The 19141-nt window shown below is 48.6% G+C and overlaps 1 protein-coding gene across 3 annotated transcripts; it reads left to right on the top strand.

Annotated features, from left to right (window-relative positions):
- Window positions 1-12502: 12502 nt before the first annotated feature.
- Window positions 12503-16944, top strand: RPS14 (ribosomal protein S14). 3 transcript variants are annotated; one of them, XM_022590145.3, is made up of 5 exons: window positions 12503-12628; window positions 13494-13644; window positions 14149-14310; window positions 15818-15894; window positions 16827-16944. In XM_022590145.3, the coding sequence occupies exons 2-5, from the start codon at window positions 13496-13498 to the stop codon at window positions 16892-16894; spliced, it is 456 nt and encodes a 151-aa protein (XP_022445853.1). In that variant the 5' UTR covers window positions 12503-12628; window positions 13494-13495; the 3' UTR covers window positions 16895-16944. The 3 variants fall into 3 exon arrangements, with proteins under 3 accessions (XP_022445853.1, XP_022445855.1, XP_022445854.1); XM_022590147.2 differs by having other exon boundaries at window positions 12510-12624; window positions 16827-16940; XM_022590146.2 differs by lacking the exon at window positions 12503-12628 and adding an exon at window positions 12714-12831 and having other exon boundaries at window positions 16827-16940.
- The last annotated feature ends 2197 nt before the right edge of the window (window positions 16945-19141 follow it).

Genomic DNA, 19141 nt, shown 5'->3' with positions numbered 1-19141 from the left:
TTCAGCTGGGCTCTCTCCGCGGGGAACTGGCTGATACCCATCTCCGGGGCAGTGGACGTCTGAGTGTACATCAACTAAGCCCATAGTTAGTTCTTGCTCAAATGCCCTTCCAAGAACTGATCAGTTTTGGGGGCCCCCATCTGCCATACTTTGCTGTCATAAAAATGCTCCATATATATTTTTTGAATAAGCAAATGAATGAATGATTTTTGCCAGCCAAGAATATAGCAAAATATAGGGGAAGGCTTTGAACTAGTCTCTCCGGAGATCTGACAGATTCTGTCACAGCTCACAGGGTAGCCTCATTTTTTAAAGCCCTTAATAATAACTAACCTTTCTGAAGCATTCACTATGTGTCACGCTTTGTTAAGAACCTTAAGAGCACCTAGTTCTCCCAGCAACACTCTGAGAAGGTGTGACTATTATCCCCATGTTTCAGATGAGGAAACTGAGGCACAGAGAGGCTAAGTAACCCCGTGGTCACATTGCTGGTTTGCCGTAGCACCTAGACGTGGAGCCAGCCTTCCTGCCCCCAGACCCCATGGTTTTCACTTGCGGATGGCCGAGGACCCCTTTAGCTCTCCCTTCCAGGCTCCTCTGGCCAGGACTCCCGTCACGGAGGGCGCTCCCCTTCCCGGGCTAGTGCTGGTGCTGTTCAGGGCTTCCCATGGGTTTTGGAGGCTCCCGCAAATCAGCCTTTGGGGGTGTATGTGGGAGATGAAGTGGGAGCTCTACCCACTCCAAGACTGTCACCCCGGTCCTTTGTCAGAGATTAATTCTCACAGCTTTCTGGCTACTTCCTGCCCAGAGGGAGGCAGGAAGTAAGGCCACCTGGTACTTGGGCTCCAGCTCCTTTGTTTTCCTTTAGCTTATCCTCCCCCTCCCCTGCCCCAGCTGTGGACCTTCCTCTTCCTTGCCCAACCTCAGACCTTGACCCTGAGGTTCACTCCCAGGCAGGCTTTCCAGTGTGAGGACAAGAACTCAGGGCTGGGAATCCAGGGACTGGGTTCTATGTGCTGCCAAGAATGGGGGAGGCGGAGCCTATTTTCTCTCCGTGGAGGGGGCATATTTGGAGAAAACCTGCCCCAAGATGGGGGAGGTGGGGGTCGGGAATGTGCCAACAACTCACATGGGCACATCAGTTCTCAAAGGAGCTCCACAGTGAATGTGTGGGATCACCCTGACCACCCTGGTTAGAGATGAGTAGGTTTATTATCACCCCAATTTAACAGAAGAGGAAGCTGTGGCCCAGGAGGATTTAAGTGACTTGTTCATGATTATGCAGACATTTAGGGGCAGGAGCAAATGTTTACCCAAGTCTCCAGAGATTGTATGATTATAATAACTATTATTATTATTGCAAATATTTACCAAGCTCTGACTCTGCCAAGAACTTTCCTCTCATTACCTCTTTTAATCCTCTCAGAAATTCTAAGTAGTGATCCCCATTTTACAGATGAGGAAACTTGAGGATCAGAGAAGCAAATCACATGCCCAAAGTCCAGTTATTTGCATCCACTAGTCAGGGTGTGAAGGAGATCTGAACTCAAATCTGTCTGGCTTCAAAGTCTCAGGTCTTACAGGAAAGACAGGGCCACCTCCACCTGGGGTAGAGGAGTCACCTTATTTCCCAAAACAGGGCCTGGAGCAAGCCTGGCCTCACCATCCCCTGTTTAGGGTGCTGCTTTGGGCCTGGTGCACATAGCCCCTGGGAGCCCCTCCAGCAATGGGCCCTAGGAAATGTAGCAGGTACTGCAGGACTCTGGGACATGTTGGGGCCATGTCTGTGTGTGAGCAGCATACCTGGTCTAGGCCTACGTGACCCTGTGACACCCTCACAGATGAGGTTGCACATGTGTGCACACAAATTCCTTCCTTCCTTCATTCATTTACCAAATGCTAGAGCACCAGTCTTCATACCTTCATATTTCTACAGACATTCCTGGGTTCTTTTTGTTTTTTTTTTTTAGACATTCACTTTGTTTGCTGACCTCCCCAAGTAGGGACAGCTACATAATTGATGGGGCCCAGTACAAAATGGAAATGCAAAACCCCTTGCTCAAAAATTAAGAATTCAAAGACAGGGACAACAAAGCATTCAATGATGCATGAGGCCCGGGTGAGTGCACAGGGGGCCTGCATACCCCAGCTCACCTTGGCCTCTTCCTCTGGGCCTCCCTTCCTGCCACCTCATCCTCCTTTCACATTCTCACAAGGTCCATGATCTTCTGCACCTCAGGGCTTTTGCAAAGGCTGTTCTCCCTGCCCTGAACACTTTTCTCAATCATTCTCTCATGAGGTCCTTCTCATTATTCAGCTCTCAGCCCAAACACCACCTCCTCAGGGATGCCCCCCTGGTCCTCCAGCCTCAAGTGGCCACCCACTTAGCTCTTCATCATATCTGCTGTTTATCCCTTCCGAGTGGGCATCAATCTGTGACCTCAAGTGTACTTGTCAGTTTACTGTTTATTATCCATCTTCCCCGGTAGAATGTCAGCTCCCCAGCGCAGGGTCGTGTCTGTCCTGGTCGGCACTGAATCCCAGAGGCCCAAGCCAGTGCTTGGCACACAGTAGATGTTCAATAACTATTTGTAAAACAGTGAATGAATGAATGGACATAGACACCCTTCGACCCCCCTCTCCCCGCAACATTGCCCCACACCCTCCCTGTGCACCCCAGATAAGCACAGGGGTTCTCCCTGAATGTCCTGGTGCTCCAGGCATCCCAACACAGAAAGCTGATGAGATCCAGATGGGCAGGCGGATCCTGAGGCCTTGAAATGAGGACAGACAGAAGAGGCGAGGCCTGGAGAAAAAGAAAAGAAGATAGAGGGAGGGAAGAGAGGGGAAGAAGGAGGAAAAGTGGAAAGAGAAAGGAAATGGAGCCAGAGGAAGGACAGAAGAGGTAGACAAAGAGGGGAGAACGCGTTGGGTTGGTGATAATCCCGTTTCTCCTCTTTATTAGTGAAACTAATAATTACTATTAATACCTGGCCCCTCCCTCGTCCCTTCATCCAGGCTGGTGGGGAAGTTTTGAAGATGAAAGTCTGAGGGCGCCTCTCAGATGCAGGTTTCAGGGCTTCACAACCACTAATTAAACTTGGCAGCCCCTTCCAATTACCACCCCACACCCCCTCCCCTGGGATGCTCTGTCGCCTGACTCAGTGTCGGTCCAGGTGGGAATGCTACCTGGGCCTTGAGGGAGGCTCCGTAGCTGCAGCTGGGGAGTGGAGGGTTGGGATGTCGGCAGAGACAGTCATGGGGGAGGTGCTAGAAAGAGGAACCTCACACCAGGTGGCACTGAAACTCAGGAGCCCTGCTCCCAGCTGAAATTACAGCCCCATCCCAGAGGCTGCCCTCCCCCCAGTCCCACCCCAGGGTCTGTGTCTCTGGGCCCTGCCAGATGGCAGTGGGGGAAGTGCTACTGGGAAGGAAGATCTCACCAGGCAAAGAGGCAGAGTCGGCATGTCCAGCTCCTCCACGCGGCCTCAGGGCCACCCGGAGTCCTGGTCTCTCGTATCTTCAGAGGCCATTTCCTTGCACCTCCCTCAGAGAGGCCCCCCCTGCTCTCTAGCAGTCATGAGAGACATGAGCCCGGCTCCCCTGCACACCTGCAGCAATGGGACCCTCACTACCTCCCGTTACTGAGCTGCCTGGACTTTGGGCTCAGTGAGCTCATCCAATCCCTTGATATTAAATACAATCCAGAGGCTCCTGAAGTTACATCAGCAGCTTTCGACCTTTCCAACGAGGCCCAACTGCCTGCCCCATCTTTCTACTAGGATGTCACATTGGTGGCTTCAAAAATAACAGGGCCTGAGCTTGGTTCCCTCCCTCCACCCACGTCACGACCTCCCCAGGCTCTCCCACCTTGGGAAATGGACCCCCTGTCCACGCATTGCTCAAGCTTGGTACCTGGAATCATCCTCACCCCTGCATCCAATCCATCTGAAAGTCCTACCAATTCTACTTCCAAAGTCGCTCTCAGATCTAGATATCGTCCTTCACCTTCACAGCTGCCATCGTGCTCCGAGCCATCAACATCTCTCACCTGCGTGATCATCTTCACCTGAATCTCTAAACAAAGTCAGAGTGGACTTTGAAATACACAAATCACAACATGCCTGCCGCGCCCTGCTTAAAGCTCCTCTCCCTTCTCATGGTATGTAGGTTATAACACACACTCCTCATTCGCCAGGCTCCCGGCCTCCTGGATGATCTCACTTCTCTTCCCTCTCCTCGCCAGCCCCCCACCTCCATGCGGTCCGTCAGCTCTTTTCCACCTTGGCAGCTTTTGCACTGGCTTTCGCCTCTGCCCGAATGCTGTTTCTTCTGCCGGCCTCATGTCTGCACCTTCTCACACTCAAAGTCCTGTCCCTGCCCCTCTAAGTGTGAGCCCACCCTGTAACCTTCTCGGGTCCGCCTGTTTCCACAGCACTTACCATAATCTGTAATGTTGTCGGCTGGCTTACTGGTATGATGTCTGGCTGTCTCCCCCACTAGACTGTACCTTCAAGTCTACACTACTCATTGCTTTATCACTCACCAATGCCTAGCACAGTGCCTGGCACATAGTAGGTGCTCAACAAATATGCTAAATGGATAAATGTCCAGGATCCGTAACCTGGTACCACCAGCCCATTGGGTCCTGTTCTTCCATTTGGGGTGACTCAGAACAGGTCCTGCCACGTGGCAAAGAGCACAGGGGCCCAGATCCGTCCTAGGAGGCCTGGTGGCGATCTCTGTCCACTTACTCCACTCTGCACCAGCCGAGCGACCTTGGGCTCATCCCCAACCTTCTTCTGCCCCAGCTTCCCACTCTGGAAAATGAGTATAATAATCTGAGCTCCTGGGGGTGTGATGAGGCACTAAGGAAGAATGTACACCAAGGCCACATCACAACCACGTCCCAGGTGGACGTCCTGAAAGAAGCGAAGATTTACACACACACACTCACTCACTTACACTTACATTCCCTAACCAACCTTGGGGCTCAGAAACTACAAAGCTAACTCCCCGGCCCTCCTCACCCCAGTATACCAGCCCCAGCCAAGGCCTGTCCTTCCCCCAGGAGCGTGGTGATCGGGCGCCATCTAGCGGGTATCTAGGCGAGAGCCGGCATTCCAGCCCTTTTTCTCACTCCTCAGGGTGGGTGGGGCAGCTCCCTGGGACCCTGACCTGACCGTCCTCACCAGGCAGAAGCAGGCCTAGGAACAGAGGCGCTGCCCATCAGGGCCCTCGGCCTCTCCCCAACTGCATAAAGTCCTAACCCTGAACCGCTGAAGGCCCACCTCCCCAGTCTTCGAGCTCACCTCCCACCATTCCTTCCCCTCCAGCCATACAGAACCTTCCCACAAAAGATCCTGAATAATCCAAGTTTTCCTCTTATCTCAGCCTGGGAGTTCTCCCCACCCTCTTCTCCCTGTCCTGGCTGACCACTACTACCACTCTGCACCTCTACTTGAATGGCACCTGCCTAGAGGCCCCTGACCAAGCTAAATCTGCCCTCGGTTGCCCCATGGGCCTCCTCACCCCATGTTGCTAAACTAGATCCACACACTGTGTTTCTTGCCCCCATTCCTCCTTAGACAAAGACATTGATAGCAGACCCTGTAACGCTCCCCTCTGCATGCTAAGTGCTGAGAGAGTCTGGGGCCCATAAGCTCAGACTGCGGGTGAGTTCTGTAAAAATCCGAAGCAGGGGAATCCCCTGGTGGTCCAGTGGTTAGGACTCTGGGCTCTCACTGCAGTAGGCCTGGGTTCAATCCCTGATTGGGGAACTAAAATTCCACAAGCCCTGCAGTGTGGCAAAAAAAAAAAAAAAAAAAATCTGAAGCAGGCGGGTCACAGCCTGTGGAAGATGGAAACTGAGGGGTTTCAGGAAGGATTCAGGGTGCTTCTTCAGGCTGGGCCCCATCTTCAAGCCCCAGAACCCACTAAGCTGCCGTTAGTCTCTGACCTCTGGCTGTGTTTCTCTGGTGAGCTAACTCACCCTCTCTGGGCCACAGCTTCTTCTCCCCACTCTCCCCTTGTGCGCTCATGCAGAACTTCCTTCCAAGGGATGAAGCCCATGGGCAAATTAAAATATGAGTTGTTGCTAAGAATGGGAAGTATGGGGCCTTCCAGGCTGTCCTTGAGGGTGCAGGAAAGGGTCTGGATTTCTCAAGGCCAATTCTCTGTTCTCCCCTCATCCACTCAACAAATACGTAAAAAATGCCTGGATCCGAGATTAAAAGTACTGGGGCTCTGGAGTCAGATTGTCTGGGCTCCGATCCTGGCACCACTGCTGATGGCTGTTGGCTGCTTGTTTCCTTAGCTGTAAAATGAGGGGGATAAAAATTTCTGTCTTACAGGGTTATCGAGAGAATTCAATGAGAGGATATACGCAACTCAGTACGGGCTCTGGTCTGTCGTAAGGGTTCAATGTGAGGGCTATTGTTGCTACCACTATTCACGGAGCAACTTCGGTGTCAGGTCACTGATCTCACACTGCATCTCTCCTCCACGCCACACCTAGGGCCTCCCTTGTCTCCTGCACTCCGGTCCCTATGGGCCCTGGGCAGACCCTCCCCAGTTCCCCGTCAGACTCCTCCTCAACGCCTTAAGGCCTTCGGATGCCCTCAGGAATTCCAGAACACCTGCAGTGGAACCTCCTCTCTCCCAGTCTTTTCTCTGAACGCTTCCGTCTTGCCGTAGGAAACCCGCTCTCCCCTGAGGATGCTGCGTTCCCCTGCAGACCTCCCAGTGGCTTCTCCTCTCTCTTCCATAGCCCATGGACAGGAGAAAAAATGGGGAGAGTGGAGGGAGAAACCACAGGCAGTTGTCCTCCTTGCCCTTCACTGTCCCTTTCAGGCTGTCTGTGTTCCCACCTCCCTAAAGGATGCCCGTTTAGAATCTCGTCTCCACCCTGCAGCACCCACGCCTTCCCCTGGGAGCAGATGTCTACCAGCCTCTGGGGCACAGCCTCCCGTCTTTGAGGGCTTGCCCCTGGCCTCAGTGTCACTCTCAATCAGTTTGTTCCTGTTGTAGCTCTTGGTCATTGCAATATTCACAGAGATGCTGCTGCCATCGCCTTGGCCTCTGGTCCATTGACCTGTTCCTATTGATCTTGTCCCCCCCCCCCCCCCGCCCATGTCAGCCACTCACTGCCATGGTCTGAAACTCCTCCCCAAACCATTATCTCAATCTCACGCCCCCTGTCCCTGATCACCAGCTCAAAGTATCAGCTGGTACCTGGACTTCAGCCATCCCTTACCCCAATGGGACCTCGAATCCATTGTTCCCACCACCTTTCTGCTCCCCCTCACCCCTTGATGCTCTCACTACCCCAATTACCCCAGCTTCAGTGCCTGCTCAGTGGCGATAATCATTCCTGTATATTCAGCCTCCAATCCCCTGTTCTCTCAAGTTGTCTTCTCTTGGCAAAAACCACAACCCTGGTTAAATCCAGCCCTCTGCCTACTCCATGCCTGCGTCCATGAAGCAGAACATGGCTGGAGAAAACGTCCAGTGGACCCTTAATGCTGCCCTGGAATCACCCCCTAGTCCCCTAGCTCTTGGTGAGGTTTCAAACCTTCTCTCCACCTTCAATCTTCAATATCCACCCACCCCCAGCCTCACAGCTGTTCGCCTCCTACTTCCCTGACGAGAACGTTCTCAAGCTCCCACTCCCAAGTGTGCTTACCCTCCAGCAACTCCCTACTCCCCGTTTGCACAGATGTGCTATCCACGCTCCTATCTAAAGCTGCTACCTCCATCTGTGCACTAGAGTGGGTCACCTCTTCCTGCTCAAGGACATGGCACCATCATCAACTTTTTTCAGTCTCTACTAGACTATTCCCATTGGTATACAAATATCTGTTACTGATGCAATCTTAAAACAGAAAACAGAAAAGAGCCTCTTGATCCTGCTTCCTCATTCTTCTGCCCTTTTGCACACCTTCGCAGCAAAACTCAAGTGCTGTCTATACCTCCCTTCCTCTCTTGAATCTGCTCCATTCAAGCTTTGGCACTCCCCTCCCCCGACCCCTGCCACACACACCTTGACCTCTTGCCAAGGTCCCCAGTGGCCTCCAAGGTGTTACATAAGTGGTCATTCTCAGCCCTCATCTTACTTTACCTCTCAGCATGTGGACACAGCTGCCTGCTCCCTTCTCCTTGATTCCCTTTCTTCACCTGGCTTCCCGGATACCCCCTCTCTTGGATTTCCTCACATCTCACTGCTCCCCGCTGCTTTCTCCTTGGCTATCTCCTTCTTGTCCCCACGCTTTAAAGCTCCGTCCTTGTACCTCTTCTCTATCTGCACTCAGCCCCTGGGTGGTCACAAGCAGTCTCATACCATCTAGATGCTGAAGACTCCCAAATTTACACCTCCAGCCGAGACCCTCTCCTCAATTCCAAATTCATCTACCCCCAAAACCTCGGTGACACCTCCACTTAGATATACAATAGACATCTCAAACTCAGGCCTAAGACTGAACACCTAATCTCCACCTACCCCCCCAAATTTACTCCACCCTTGGCCTCGCCACCCCAGCTCATGGTGACTCTGGAGTTAATTTTTTTTTAAATGTATATTGAAACTTATGTCTTCATTGGGCACTTACTCAGTGCCAAGCTCTGAGATACAATAATAATGGCACAAAGCTAAGACTTGAAAACTGGGTAGGAATTACCTAAACAAAGGCAAAACGAATGGTCTGGGTGGGGAACATGTATACACAAAGGTCCTGGGGTGGGAAGGCACTTGGAGAGCTGAAGGAATTAAAAACAGCTGGTGGGGCTTCCCTGGTGGCGCAGTGGTTGGGAGTCCGCCTGCCGATGCAGGGGACACATGTTTGTGTCCCGGTCCGGGAGGATCCCACATGCCGCAGAGCGGCTGGGCCCGTGAGCCATGGCCGCTGAGCCTGCGCGTCCGGAGCCTGTGCTCCGCAACGGGAGAGGCCCCAACAGTGAGAGGCCCAAGTACTGCAAAAACAAACAAACAAACAAATAAACAAACAAAAAAAAACAGCTGAGACGTTGTATGTGAGGGAGGAGGGATGGGAGATCAGGCTGGAGGAATTGCAGGAACCACTTTCTGCGGGCTGTTACTTCGCAGTTGCCTTGTCTGTTTTTCCCATCCCACCCAAACCTATGCGCTATCAGTACTGTGAGCACAGGAAACATATCTACCACCACCCCTCATAGGTGATTCATTCATTCAGTAAATACTTACTGATCACCTAGTAGGTATCTGGCACTGTTCTAGATACTTGGGATACATCAATGACCAGAATAGATAAAGATCCCTACCAACTTGGAGTTTACATTCTGGCAGGAAAGGCAGGCTTAGTACCTAAGTAAATGTCCTATTATGTTAGAAGATGACCAGTACTATGAAAGAAGAAGAAGTCAAGCAAGGTAAAGGGTATAGGGGTCTGAGGAAAGGGGTGGGGCAGGTGCAGAATTAAATAGAGAGGGCAGGGTAGCCTTGTTGAGGAGAGATTTGAGCAGAGGCGTGAAGGAGGAAAGGGAGCAAGCCTTTCCATTATTAGCGATAATCTAAGGGAAGATTATTACTGGAAGAGGCAACAGCATGTGCAAAGGCCCAAAGGTGGAAACACCACTGACATATTCTAGGAAGAGCAAGGAGGCTGGTATGACTGGAGTAGAGTTAGTGAGGGGAGACGGGTGGGTGACACGGGGATGTAATGATGAGAGAAAACGGGTGGTGGGGGCAGATTATATAGGCCTTTAGGTCATTGTAAGGATTTTGGCTTTTGCTTTGACTGAAGCCATTTGGAGGGTTTTGAGCAGAGGACTGACAGAATCTGACTCATGTTTTAATAGGATCAGTATGGATGCTCTGTGGAGGATAGTCTCTCAATGGTGGTGGCATGAGGGACTAAAGTAGAAGCAGGGGTCACAGTTAAGAGGTGAAAGATAACTGGTACCTGAGACCAAGGTGGCATTAGTTGGGAGAGAAGGAAGTGCTCAAAATTTGGTTATATTCTGAAAGTAGATCCAACAGGATTTCCTGGTAGATTAAACATGGGACATGAGAGAAAGGGCTGTCAAAGAAGACTCCTCTAATCCAAAGCAGGAACTTACTCCACACTGCTCCAGACTCAGCTAACAAACCTCCTTTACTGGGGAACTCAGTGTTCGAGAACAAAAAAGGTTTTTCTTTCAAAGAATATAAACAGACAATTCACAAGAGAGACGCAAATGCGCAAAACAATCCATAAAGAGGTGTCCGACCTTATTAATTATGGAATAAATACAATACAGCAAGGAGACAGATTTCGTTTCTCAGTTTAGCAGAAGTGAAAATTGATATCAACTTTCTGGAGGGCAGTTTAGCAACAAATATCAAAACTTAAAATATATGTTCCTTTTGACTGCTGGTAGTTTACCCAAGGAAGGAATATCACAAGTGTGTTGCTGACACTTTTGTTTACATTTGAAAATTCTGGAAATAACTTAAATGTCCTACAATAGAGAACTGACTAAATAAACAATGGTACAGCTATAGAGAGGAATATCATATAGTAATAAAAAGTAATGCAATACAGGTATTCCTGGTTGCTTGCAAAGAAGAGGATTGAGTTGCTGGGGACAGAAATGACAGGAGTAGGGTTATTGGGTTTTTTTTTGTTTTCTTGGAGTAGGGTTTTTTAAAACATACTTTTTGATAACTGCAATTTTTAATTTGTGTGAATACATGTAATATTCAAAATAATAAATGAAATTTGAAATATCTGTAAAAAAAGTATTGTAAATCTCTATTAGTTGTTACGGGAGGATGTCCACAATGTTGAGTGAGAAAAAGAGTTACCAAATGGCATATAGAATACAATTTCATTTACATGAGATTGTATATTATATACTAAAAATATATGTATAGATATAAGTATAGAAAGTTATTTCTGGAATGATGCTCCAATTTAATAATAGTGGTATCTCTAGAAGAAAAAATTTAGAGATGATTTTTACTTTTTTGCTATATACTTTTCTGTATTGTGTGGATTGTTTATAATGAGCATGGATTTTTTTTTTTTATACTATCAGGGGAAAATATTGTAAGGTTATTTTCTTTTAAAAAGGAAGAGCAAAAAAAAAAAAAAAAGGAAGTGCCTCGGACTTCCCTGGTGGTGCAGTGGTTAAGAATCTGCCTGCCAATGCAGGGGACACGGGTTTGAGCCCTGGTCAGGGAAGATCCCACATGCTGTGGAGCAACTAGGCCCGTGTGCCACAACTACTGAGCCCACAGGCCACAACTACTGAAGCCCGTGAGCCTAGAGCCCGTGCTCCACAATGAGAGAAGCCACCGCAATGAGAAGCCCGCGTACTGCAACGAAGACCCAACACAGCCAAGAATAAATAAAATAAATAAATTTATTTAAAAAAAAAAAGAAAACTAGAAACAGAACTACCATATGATCCAGCAATCCCACTCCTGGGCATATATATCTGGAGAAGACCATAATTTGAAAAGATACCTGAACCCCTATGTTCATAGCAGCACTATTTACAATAACCAAGACATGGAAGCCACCTTCGACAGAGGAATGGATAAAGAAGAAGTGGTACGTGCATACAGTGGAGTGTTACTCAACCATAAAAAAAGAACGAAATAATTCCATTTGCATCAACGTGGATGACCTAGAGATTGTCATACTAAGTGAAGTAAGTCATACAGAGAAAGACAAATATCATATGCTATCACTCATGTGGAAACTATTTTTTTAAAAAATGATACAAATGAATTTATTTACAAAACAGAAACAGACTTACAGACATCGAAAACAAACTTATCGTTACCAAAGGGGAAACGTGGTGGAGTAGGGATAAATCAGGAGTTTGGGATTAACATACACACACTACTATATATAAGATGGATAAGCAACACAGGTCTACTGTATAGCACAGGGAGCTCAGTATTCTGTGATAACCTATATGAGAAAAGAATCTGAAAAAGAATGAGTATATGTATATGTATAACTGAATGACTTTACTGTACACCTGAAACTAACACAACATTGTAAATCAACTATACTCCAATAAAACTTTAAAAAATAAAATAAAATCGCTTTCTTTAAAAGGGAAGTCAAAACAGTATCTATTTGATAATGTGGTGAGGATTAAATGAGGCAATGCATATGAATCGCTTATCCCAGGCTGGTATACAATGCTAAGTATTGAATAATTTATTCTTATTTTGCCAAGTACACAGAAGTTGAAAGTCTACGATCACCGTGGTTTTGTTGTTGTTGTTCACCTCCACACCACGAGGGGCGCTGCCGCCCCCAGGCTGACCAGGCTCAGGGTCAGGGAAGTCTGTCTAGCCGCAGTCGCCGCCATCTTAGGATACAGGCCTTCCACCGTGTGTGGCTGCTTCGTGCAGTCTTAGAAGCAGACCCGCTCGCCAAGACACCCAGCCTCTTACCTCCTTAGGCGCTCCTTTAAGTAAGCTGTATTCTCGAGGGCGTTTTAATCTCCTTGGAAACGCTAAAATCGGCGTCTTCCGGGAGCCGGCCTCGCCCCGTGACCGCAGACGTACACTTCCGGGGACACGTGCGTGACCCGTCGCCCCGCCCTCTCCCTCTCTTTCTTTCTGGTGGCTGATTCTGAATAAGACGAGTAGGTAGGAACCCTGGGCGAGGAAAATCGGGTGGCATCCTCCGGCACGGGGACCCGCCGGGGCCGGGGGCGCGGGGCTGGGGTCTTTCCGTGGAAGGCAAACCAAGTGCCGGGCGAGAGGAGCTCGGCGGGCCGACCCAGACTCTGGTTCGCGTCCCGTCTCGGGAGGCAGCGGTCTTGCTTCAGGGAAAAGCCGGTAAAGCAGGGGTGAGTTCGGGTCTAGCCTCGAAGGCATAGGCCCCTCGCCACGACCACACCTGCGCTGAAAAGGCAGCACAGCATGGTTGATTGGGAAAGGAGCGGGAAATTTAGTCTGTTGTGACCTCCCACCATTACCCCACCAGCTTTTTCGTAGGCGGTCGCAGGCCGGTCCCCTGATTTCTAGTTTGTTTTCGATCTGGAAAGTAGGAATAGTCGTACGAATTCCGTGGGGATGTAGTGAGGATTCCAGAGGGGAATGCAGAAAAAGGCCCTTCGTTAGGTGTTTCCTAAATCTGAGTGACTGCTAAGTCGGGCACGTTTTAATTTCTGGGTGCTCAGGGCAGGTTTCTCAAAGCCAGAAATTAGGGGAAGGCTTAATTTCTCCTAACATCAGTGTTTGTTGAGCATCTACCGTGCGCCTATTGCCGCTGAAGGCCGAGACGAGGGATGTTCAAGTCTTGCCACGGTGGGCTGGGAGGTGCAGGGCAGGGTTAGCCTCCAGCAAGCGACACCTGGAAATCCTGAGCGCTGGCGTGTTCGCGGCGTGGGGCGGGAGAGCAGGTGCCCGCGTGTCCCGCGCACCTTTCTCGGGGGAGCAGTTATTCCCAGAGAAGTAAACCTTGGGGTTTTCTGTTGTTAACACTGGGATTCTTTTTTCTTTCCTTAAGAAATGGCACCTCGCAAGGGGAAAGAAAAGAAGGAAGAACAGGTCATCAGCCTTGGTCCTCAGGTGGCCGAAGGAGAAAATGTATTTGGTGTGTGCCACATTTTTGCATCCTTCAATGACACTTTCGTCCATGTCACCGATCTTTCTGGCAAGTGAGTACCTAGGTGGAGAGGCCCAGGACCCAATTAACAAGGATTGGGGTTAGAAACGACCCTGGAACTGGGTGGCAGTTTAAGGGGATCTCTTGAAATAAATGTTGTAAAATGTTCAAATAAGGATATGTTCTTGGTGGATGAGTCCACAGATGGTGTGATCTCCTAGGTACTGGAGTTCTGAGAGAGAAGGAGACATTTTGTGCCCTTATGGGCTTACAGCATGGGGACCTCGTATGTAACATGAGGAGGAATTACTCATGGAGTAATAGGAGGATTAAATGTAAAAGTACATGTAAATCGTCGATACAGAGCTTAGTTATCTAGGATCTGAACCCCATCAAGGCAGAGCCCATGGCAGTCTTGTCAGATCAGGATGCATGTTCAATTGACCTTCATTCTCTGCCCTACCTGAGTAGTAGTGCTTTTTATTCATTAGGATGTGGTATGCACTCTGAATCCTTGTTGGGTAGGAAAGAAAGGACCCTGTGCATTTGTCCCCAGGGAAACCATCTGCCGTGTAACTGGTGGGATGAAGGTGAAGGCTGACCGAGATGAGTCATCTCCATATGCTGCCATGTTGGCTGCCCAGGATGTAGCCCAGAGGTGCAAGGAGCTGGGCATCACTGCCCTCCACATCAAACTCCGGGCCACAGGAGGAAATAGGTAAGGCTGGGACTGGGCAGTGAGGTCACTGGGCTTGGGCAAGACATCCTAGGTGTGTACATAATTAATACAGGCATACCTCAAAGATGCTGTGGGTTTGGTTCCAGAGCACTGTGTTAAAGCAAATATATCAGTAAAGCAAGTCATGTGAATTTTTTGTTATCCCAGCATGTATAAAAGTTACATTTACACTGTATGTAGCCTACTGAGTGTGCAGTAGCATCATGTCTTTAAAAAAAAAAAAACCAGTGTATATAACTGTAAGTTAAAAATAATTTGCAGCTAAAAAAAATTTTTAACATCTGACAATGAAGGGTTGCCATAAGCCTTCAATTTGTTTTTTTAAAAAAGGCATTATCTGTGAAGTGCAGTAAAATGAGATATGCCTGTAACTGGTTCCTGCACCCTCCCCTGCGCCAACTTACCGTGTTAATTGAGCACTCAGAGCATACGAGGTACTGTGTTCTAAGTACTAGAAGAGAGTGATGGGGGAAAATAGATATGGTCTCCATCCTCTTACGTGGCTCTTAGGCTGGTGGAGAGTCAGGCTTTAAGCAGTATAGAGCAGGGGAGCATGTGGTTTCTTTTTGCAGCAAGTGCTGGGAAGCAAAAATGTGTCAAGGATGGGTTGGTAATAAAGTTTAAACTAAGACCTAATGTTGTGGTTAGAAGTCAGTCCAGTGAAGGAAGGACAGGGGAGAGTATTCCAGCCAGGAACAACTGGAAGGAAAAGGTCTTGGGGTGGAAATGAGCTTGGCACATCTGTGGACAAGAGTGGCATGAGGTGTGATAAGATAGGAGCGGGTGAGGTCCCGCTGGGTCTTGAAGAACCTGGTTAAGATTTGGACTTGGGCTGGGGGCGGGGGGGCATGAAAACTTGTTAACAATAATGACCTGTTGAGGTTGGGTTGTATGATATTTATTTTATTGTTGTTATTTGTCTTTTTTTTTTTGCGGTACGCGGGCCTCTCACGGTTGGGGCCTCTCCCGTTGCGGAGCACAGGCTCAGCGGCCATGGCTTACGGGCCCAGCCGCTCCGCGGCACGTGGGATCCTCCCGGACCGGGGCACAAACCCGTGTCCCCTGCATCGGCAGGCGGACTCTCAACCACTGCGCCACCCGGGAAGCCCTGTTATTTGTCTTTTAAGATGACTGCTGTGTTGGGAACAGACCAGATAGGAAGTTGTTAAAGTGGTCCAGTGGACCGATGATAGTGTCGTGGTCTTGGGAGGATGGAAAAGGACAGATCACCAGAAACACTTAGAATCACAGCATGTGACCAAAAGGGGCACTTCCTTAAACAAGGTGCAGGCAGAGCAGGATGCAAACTGTGACCCATGGTGCTGGGGGGAGTGTGTGACAAAAAGTAAGTGGCATACTAAGCCTGAAGTATTTACCGTCTGGCCCTTTGCAGAAAGAAAGTTTGTAGAGCCCTGAACTAGAGGGTCGTGGGATCTTCTAATGACTTGGCCAAAGGCTTTTCTTAATTTAGATATTTATATCCTAGGACCAAGACTCCTGGACCAGGGGCCCAGTCAGCCCTTAGAGCCCTTGCCCGCTCAGGAATGAAGATTGGGCGGATTGGTGAGTGTCCCTCTTTGGCTTATGCTTGGATTTGCTTTGAAGCACTGACCCCGGAAAGCATGTGGTCTGCTCAGTGGATACAGGGCCTAGTCTGGTAACTTTTGGCAGTTAGGTTTGTTAATAGGGAGTACAAGAGGCACCATGTGACATAAACTCTCTCCCTGAACACCCTTGTTGCCTTGATGTGAATGTCCTGCATTGGGACAGCGCCGTCTCATTTCTGAACTTCCGTGCCTGATGGTGACTGGTGGAACTGACAGGAGATGAATTGTCCTTTCCCGTGTTCTCATGAGGGTTGCTATTGGTATTTTGGGGGGGTGTCTCCTGCGTGATCATTGACTACTCAGTATCAGTAGGGCAGGCCAGGCATTGTGACAAGAGTATGGAGGGGGCAGTAGCTCCCATGGTTGAGAATCACAGCAGTTCTCTACACTTGTGTAGTATTTATACCCTCATGTCTGATCTGGCCACTTACAGCTCTTAGGAAGGAGATGTTAGCCCTTCCCTATTGTTTCTGTGGCAACGTGTACTGATCCCTCAGTCTAATGGTCTAGCCCTCTCAAGATTTTTTCAGAACATTTTCAACCTCTTAGCTATTAGAAAGGAGATATTCTTCAGTTTATGAGGATGTTCCCACTAGAGTCAGTGCGCTAGGTGTCAGAAACCTGGATTTATCACCTGCCTCTGACATCCTGTGCAAGTGACCCACTCCGAGCCTCAGTTTCCCCTTCTGGTAAGTTGAGTTCAAACCACATCAGAAATGTTGAGGAAGCTACAGATGGGACAGCTCCACATCTATCTGTTAAATACTGAGGACTTAACTTGTGAAGCAGCAGGATCCACTGCTGATCCGTTAGACCAATTGGCCTAGGGAGGCCTGGACCCCTTCCCATCAAGCTCCAGGCAATGATGTTTTCTCTTCCTCCCCACAGAGGATGTCACCCCCATCCCCTCCGACAGCACCCGCAGGAAGGGGGGTCGCCGTGGTCGCCGTCTGTGAACAGGACTCCTCAAATTATTGTTTTCTGTTAATAAATTGCCTTGATGTAAGTTCTTTTCGACTCTAGTCTTTTCTCCTTTGTGTAGGGGCTACCCTTGGGGATATTTTGATTCCTTCCTCCTGTATTTAACCAGGGTATGGGACTGTCTTGAGGTCACGGGTGCGTTGATAAACCAACAGCCATTTAATAGATACATTGCTTCAGAGAATGTATCTAGCCTGTCAAAGAGGAGCACAAGAGGTACTGATTCAGCCCCTACCATGGGACAGCGTGAGCCTGTGTTCTGTGAACTGGTTTCCTGGGAGGAGGAGCCTAAGGAAAGGTGAGATAATGGTGGCTGCGGTTGGGTCTTTTCTACACTGCTTGTTGCGGTGTTAAGTTACCTCAGTCATCTAAAGCCGACCAAGGCCTTGAAGACCTTGTTTTGAAAGTGAAGGTGTTGATTCCAAAAGTGGACCCGTTCTTAAAGAGCGGGAGTGGAGTGGAAACTGTTGAGCTAAGTGTATGTAGCCTGAGCCTGAGAGCCTTCCAGACAGCCATATATAAACACGTGTGGGTGTGTACTCGCCCCCCACACCTTCTGTGCAAAAAAGGGATCGCACTCCTGCATCTTGCTTTTTCTCACTTGGCAGATCTTGGAGGTTGTTCCACATCAGTACATAAAGTACATAAAGATTCGGTCACCCACAAATACACACCAAGCCCTATTTTCGTCGGTGATGAAAAAGAAAGTTTCTGCTTTCCGGAAGCATGCATCCAGCTCCAAGGACCCAGTGGCACCAGATGGTACTGAGTGTTCTGCAGAGGCTTAGCATAGCGCTGTGTGATAGTGACTGCTACCCCAAGGCAAGACAATGGCATCATGTTTTCAGGGTTCATCACAGCATGTTTCAGAACTTCATTCCTTTTTATTGATGATTAACGTTCCATTACCTTGATACACAGATCTCTTCACAGTTCTCTTCCAACTTGGAAGAACCTTGGAGAGGTGGGTCTTGCCATGGCTCCTACCAACTTACCCTGTGTGATGGACAAGCCATCTTTTTTGAGTCTCTTTGTTTCTTCATCTTAAAAATGAGTGATTACAACCCAAAGTATAAAATGAGTCCATGCTGTTGCAGGTGATTTGAATAAATTAAGCCATAAATCTTAAAAAGGATTCTAAATAAAAGTAGATGCTCCCCCTTCCAGTAAGTGGAACTTACTGTGGGCTAGACTTAGTGACTCACGAACATGGAAGAGGGAAAATGTTAACTTTGTTCTGGAGAGACCGTAACCAAACTATTAAGGTTGCTTAACACTTCTGATACATCATGTTGATAGTACTCTGATTTGACAAGATGAGCACTTCACCTCTGAATTCTCTCTGAAAACCCATAGTCCAGTTAGAGGACATTCTACAGCGTTATCAACATTTAAATGGTCAAAAGTTATGAAAAACAAGGACTTAAGACCAGAGGAGGGACTTCCCTGGTGGCACAGTGGTTAAGAATCCACCTGCCAGTGCAGGGGACACGGGTTTGATCCCTGGTCCAGGAAGATCCCACATTCCAAGGAGCAGCTAAGCCTGTGCGCCACAACTACTGAGCCTGCGCTCTAGAGCCCGCGAGCCACAACTACTGAAGCCCGCGCACCTAGATCCCATGCTCCACAACAAGGGAAGCCACTGCAATGAGAAGCCCGTGCACCACAACGAAGAGTAGCCCCCGCTCGTCGCAATTAGACAGCCCGCACGCAGCAACAAAGACCCAATGCAGCCAAAAATAAGTAAATAAATTTATTTTAAAAAAAAAGACCAAAGGAGCTGAAGGAGATACGTAATGCATTGGATCCTGGACCAGAAGAGGCGTTAGTATAAAAGCTAATATCTAAACTGGAGTCCAATTAGTAGTAATGTACCTATGCTCATTAGTTTTGACAAATGTATTGTTATAATGTAAGATGTTAACATGAGGAAACCAAATGAGTGTTATACAGAAACACCATACCTTTGCAACTTTTTGGTAAATCTTAAAGGATTCCAAAATAAACATTAGGGGAAAAAATGAGGGTACTTTTCTACTGTCATTCTGGTTTCTAAGGCAGGACGTGGTGCACAGACCCTCAGGTATGCATTCCAGGATGAAAATCCCAGTTCCCCAGATTTGGACTCTAACCTCAGGCAAGTTATTTAACCCCTCAGCCCTTTAGTGAAAATTCCTGTGATAAGGGCAGCCTCATAGGGCATCACAAAAATAAGATTAAAG

This window comes from Delphinapterus leucas, chromosome 3 (assembly GCF_059928025.1).
Source record: "Delphinapterus leucas isolate spDelLeu-1000000601 "Yukka" chromosome 3, BTC_Dleu_Yukka2, whole genome shotgun sequence".
Taxonomy (NCBI): domain Eukaryota; kingdom Metazoa; phylum Chordata; class Mammalia; order Artiodactyla; family Monodontidae; genus Delphinapterus; species Delphinapterus leucas.
Note: the sequence above shows the minus strand (reverse complement) of the source record. Positions and strands in the feature narration are given on the sequence as shown.

Excerpts from the sequence above, each read along its gene's own strand:
- RPS14 (XM_022590145.3), top strand. The coding sequence starts at position 13,496 with ATGGCACCTCGCAAGGGGAAAGAAAAGAAGGAAGAACAGGTCATCAGC. Across the intron at positions 13,645-14,148 it reads GTCACCGATCTTTCTGGCAA|GGAAACCATCTGCCGTGTAA; the intron begins GTGAGTACCTAG and ends ATTTGTCCCCAG. Across the intron at positions 14,311-15,817 it reads CGGGCCACAGGAGGAAATAG|GACCAAGACTCCTGGACCAG; the intron begins GTAAGGCTGGGA and ends TTTATATCCTAG.